The following is a 5,335-nucleotide window of genomic DNA, read 5'->3' on the forward strand; positions in this document are numbered from 1 at the left end:
CACAATTCCGATTTCTTTGCCGTCGCGATTTTAAGGTACCGTTTTAAAGAGACGCTCACCTGATTAAAAAATATATAGGGTTATAGGTACCACAAACGCTTAGTTTAGGAGATATTCGACCCTAAAGTTCAAAATTTCCCAAAATTCGAACATTTCGAGAAGCTATTTCACCACACTTAACACACTTTATTCACTTTTTTTTCTTCTAATTAGTCAACTAAACTATAAATTTTTGAATAAATCTACATTTTACATTTTTAGCAGGTTTTTTACCTAAAAAATCTTTATTTTAAAAAATACATTTTACACTCGTAGTGAACACCAAATTACGAAGGAATGGAGCGCTGCCATGTGATAATAAGACAATTTGCTGGAATTCTTCTTTTTCGCAAAAATTCCTCTATTCACGCATATGGATATTTTCTTTTTTAAATTTATTAAGCAAATAAGTAATATTATATACTTCTTCATCTCTTTTGTTCGTCGAGAGAGGACTTTGCTTCTCAATTGCTGACATTGTTGGTGGTGTTTACGCTGGTTCCAAGATAGACGAAATTATCTACAACTTCAAAGTTATGACTGTCAACAGTGACGTGAGTGCCAAATCGTGAGTGCGACGACTGTTTGTTTGATGACAGGAGATATTTCATCTTGCGCTCGTTCACTGCCATGCCCATTTGTGTTGCTTCCTTGTCCAGTCTGGAGAAAGCAAAACTATCGGCGCGGGTGTTGAGGCAGCAGCTGTACACTCTTATAGAAGATGCTACCTTCTTTATTTAGTTCTGCAGCTCGAACTATTTTCTCCAAAAGCAGGTTGAAGAAGTCGCACGATAAGGAATCGCCTTGTCTGAAAGGAGAGGTCCTTCCCGATTCTGACGGAGCTTTTGGCGTTGCTCAACGTCAGTTTACACAACTGTATAAGTTTTGCAGGGATACCAAATTCAGGCATCACGGCATAAAGGCAGCTCCTTTTCATGCTGTCGAAAGCAGCTTTGAAATCGACGAAGAGGTGGTGTGTGTCGATTCTCCTTTCACGAGTCTTTTCCAAGATTTGGCGCATGGTGAATATCTGGTCGGTTATTGATTTTCCAGGTCTGAAGCCACACCTATAAGGTCCAATCACTTTGTTGAAGGTAGGCTTTAATCTTTCACACAATACGCTCGATAGAACCTTATATGCGAAATTGAGGAGGCTTATCTCACGGTAGTTGACGCAGATTGTGGTGTCTCCTTCTTTGATTGGGCATAGCACACTAAAAATCCAATCGTTGGGCATGCTTTCGTCCGACCATATTTTACAAAGAAGCTTAAGCATGCCCTTATCAGCTCTTCGCCGACGTCTTTGAATAGCTCGGCCGGCAATACATTGGCCCCCTGTTTTGTTCTTCAAACGGGTGATTTCTATTCGAACTTTTTCATAGCCCTGGCGTTGTACTTTCACTGCCATTCAGCAGTATAGAGAAATGTTCCCTCGATAATTTTAGTATGCTCTGGTTATCGGTGACTAGAATAACAACATAGTCAGTCTGGTTGCTGGCGAAAGCCAGGAAGCTTGATGTATTTCCTTGTGCTGGAATGTAGTACCAAATATAATCGACCCCGGCGAAGTCAATCAGCTGCATCCTATTTGGGGATGTTTCGTTGTGGACGCTCAATTTACCAACCGTTGTGCAAAAGATATCTTCTCTGCCCACGCTGGCGTTAAAGTCGCCAAGAACGATTTTGATATCGCGGCTAAGCGGCTTTCATAGGTGCGCTTCAAGCGCTAATAGAAGGCATCTTTGGTCGTATCGTCCTTCTCTTCCGTCGGAGCGTAGACGAAAATCAACGATATGTTGAAGAACTTCGCTCTGATTCGGATTGTGGCTAGATATTTATTCATCGGGGTGAATGATAGTACTCGGCGACGGAGTGTCTCTCCCACCACGAATCGTACACCAAATTTGCGCTCCTTTATATGGCTACTGCAGTAGGACCTACTCGTCCCAATCCTTGCCTCATCCATTGCATTCCTTAGATGACGGTGATGTCTGCCTTCACTCTAACGAGGACATCAACTAGCTGGGAGACGCACCTTCCCAATTAAGGGATCGGACATTCCAGGTGTATGCCCTCAAATCGTAGTCCTTAATTCBTTTCACACGGTCGTCATCAAAAGGTGGGTCGCTCATCTGAGGCTGTTGGAATTTTTTCATGTGGGGGTGATTTTTACCTAGCGGGTCCCAAACCCAGCGCTCAACCCTGAGGAGAGGATGTTTCGCCTTCTCACTTACGCTCGCCTTCAAACGGATGTTCTTACGCTACCCAGAAGATACTTCGTCAAAGACCGAAAGTCGTGAGCTGCTTGAGCCATATCTATCATTAACTCGTTTCTGCCCACTCCCAAGTGATGAGAGAACTTTCCTCACTTGTGTGTACTTCTACATATGATTTCACGACGAAGCTCGTTCTAGGGATGGTAAACTCGATTCCGATTCTACTCGAGAAGTTTACTTCAGAAGTCGAAGTCGATTAAGAATCGATTCTTGACATTCGACTATACTATTAATTAGGTGACTAGTTTCAAGTTACATATACCTCAGTATATACAGTTATATAATATCATGTCGGGATGACTGAACTACTTTAAAAAAATAACCCTTGCCGAGGTGGTCCCTGGTGGACTGAAGTACTTTCGCGTAGTACTCCTTTCTGCGTTAAAAATAAAAAAATATATTGAGTTTTTGTTATAAAGTGGTTAAAGTGGTTATATTTGTTGGTTACCATGCACTCACATTGAACGAAACTTTGAATTTTCGTACTGTACTAATATACTTTAAACTTTATTACGTAATATTATGATATAATATTACTTATACATATGTATATTCAATATTATTATATAATACTACTAATACATGTATATAATATTACTTATTTGCTTAATAAATTTAAAAAAGAAAATATCCATATGCATGAATATAGGAATTTTTTGCGAAAAAGGTCAATTTCAGCGAACTGCCTTATCATCTTGAAGTGAAAAATGTGAATAAAGTGTGTTTAATGTGGTGAAATAGCGTCTTGAAGTGTACGAATTTTGCGAATTTTTGAACTTTAAGGTCGAATACCTCCTAAACTAAGTGTTTGCGGTACCTTTGAAACCCTATATATTTTTCAATCAGGAGGATCTTTCCAACGGTACCTTCAGACCGCGGCGCCAAAGAAATCGGAATTGTGCCTAATGGCACAACAGGTACACATTCCGTTTCCAAGATTTCTACTGCGAATTTTGGTGCAGGATTGCGGAGTATGGTTACTTTCAACCAGTAACGATTGCATGGCCGGTAACCACTTTCCAAATAAAGCCATTGTAACCTTTGTAAACAATTTTCTGCGTGTGTTTGTTGTTGTGTTGTTGCACCAAGAGACAAATTTTGCAATCCGGGGCAGGGTTTTTCAAGAGCAAGAGGATACCCCTACAGTTTTACGTTTGCAAGAATGAGCAATAACAAGTCGCTTTCACGTTTGTTAAAAGCTACCCTTCATCCAGAGTAGTTAAATAAATAACTATCGGCAATGCATCGATATTTTACAATAATCGATGTAAGACTTGCATCTCAGCAGTTGGAAAGTCATAATAAAAGTGTGTGTTTAATGTACCTTTACTTTGTAAATAATGCCCCTAAAAGATGTGATGGTTTTGGAATTTGTTGGTCTTGCACCAGGTCCTTTTTGCGGAAAAATTCTGGCAGACTTTGGCGCTTCTGTGTTGAGAATTGATAAGGTAATTTATAAATACTCTTCTCATTATTTTCAGATTAAAAGGTACTATTTACCTGTAGGGCAAAGAGCGGCTTAAGTTTTTTCGTTCCGTACATACATATATCTATTTGTATATACATATCCATATTACAAATGTCAAAATTCATCTTATATTATATTTGGGATGCGTTTTGTAGCGCAAATCTGTAAGCAGCCTCTAATCACTRTTTCAGACATTACGAGATAAAATGTAAGTTTGTGACTAGTTACTATTTACAACACAGTCTCTAGTCGATCGAACAAAGAACGAGTTTTTGAACATTTAAATTAAAACCTCAAACATTTATTACGATTACACAATTCCGATTTCTTGCCATCGCGATTTCAAGGTGCCGTTTTAAAGTGGGCGCTCTCCTGATTAAAAAATATATCGGCGGTACCGCAAATGCTTAGTTTAGGAGATATTCGACCTTAAAGTTCAAAAATTCCCAAAATTCGAACTTCATTCACTTTTTTTCTTCTAATTAGTCAAATTAAACTATAAATTTTTGAATAAATCTACATTTTACACTTTTAGCAGGTTTTTTGCCTAAGAAATGTTTATTTTAAAAAATACATTTTACACTCGTAGTTAACACCAAATTATGAAGAAATGGAGCGCTGCCATGTGATAATGAGGCAATTTGCTGGAATTCCTCTTTTTCGCAAAAATTCCTCTATTCATGCATATGCATATTTTCTTTTTTAAACTTATTAAGCAAATAAATAATATTATATACTTCTTCATCTGCTTCTTAGTTGGCGTAGACAATTAAGATTATAGCCGAGCCAGACGTTTCTTCTTTTCGCTACGTGGCGCCAATTGGATATTCCAAGCGTAGTCCTTCTAAACCTGGTCCTTCCAACGAAGTGGAGGTCGTTGTCTTTCTCTGCTTCCCCCGGCGGGTACAGCGTCGAATACTTTCAGAGCTGGAGATATTTCATCCATTCGTACAACATGACCTAGCTAGCGTAGCCGCTGTCTTTTAATTTGCCGGACTATGTCAAAGTCGTCGTATATCTCGTACAGCTCTTCGTTCCATTGAATGCGATATTCGCCGTGGCCAACGCGCAAAGGACCATACATCTTTCGCAGAACTTTTCTCTCGAAAACTCGCAACGTCGACTCATCAATTGTCATCGTTCAAGCCTCTGCACCATATATCAGGACGGGAATGATGAGTGATTTACAAAGTTTGGTTTWTGCTCGTCGAGAGAGGACTTTGCTTCTCAATTGCTTACTCAGTCCGAAGTAGTACCTATTGGCAAGAGTTATCCTGCGTTGCTGACATTGTTGGTGGGGTTTACGCTGGTTCCAAGATAGACGAAATTATCTACAACTTCAAAGCTAGATAAGATAAGATAAGATAAAGAATGAGGATTGCACCGCGACCTAGGGTCTATTGTGCCCTCTACTAACTCACAGCGTCTCACTTAGCCCYAGCADATTGATGAATTCCAATATTCTGCTAGGTGCTAATGAGGCGATGTGATCCCTATTTAGAAACATGGATCCAAGGGCCTTAATCCTGCGTCTGCAGATTGCTGGGCAATC

At 39.5% G+C, this 5,335-nt stretch overlaps 1 protein-coding gene across 4 annotated transcripts in view; it reads left to right on the forward strand.

The window, feature by feature from the left end:
- Nucleotides 1–3,479: 3,479 nt before the first annotated feature.
- Nucleotides 3,480–5,335, forward strand: part of LOC108969984 (isopenicillin N epimerase component 2) — a 62,029-nt gene continuing 60,173 nt past the window's right edge. For 2 of the 4 annotated variants that reach the window (XR_001993444.1, XR_001993445.1), the window contains exon 1: nucleotides 3,557–3,763. Coding sequence is in view for 2 of the 4 variants with exons in the window: in XM_018935041.1 (XP_018790586.1) it covers nucleotides 3,656–3,763 (108 nt within the window). In the remaining 2 variants the exon portion in view is untranslated. Of the gene's footprint in view, nucleotides 3,764–5,335 lie in introns of all 4 variants that reach the window. The other 2 variants (XM_018935041.1, XM_018935040.1) reach the window with 2 other exon arrangements.

This window comes from Bactrocera latifrons, unplaced genomic scaffold, assembly GCF_001853355.1.
Source record: "Bactrocera latifrons isolate USDA-ARS-PBARC rearing strain unplaced genomic scaffold, ASM185335v1 scaffold_273, whole genome shotgun sequence".
Lineage (NCBI taxonomy): Eukaryota > Metazoa > Arthropoda > Insecta > Diptera > Tephritidae > Bactrocera > Bactrocera latifrons.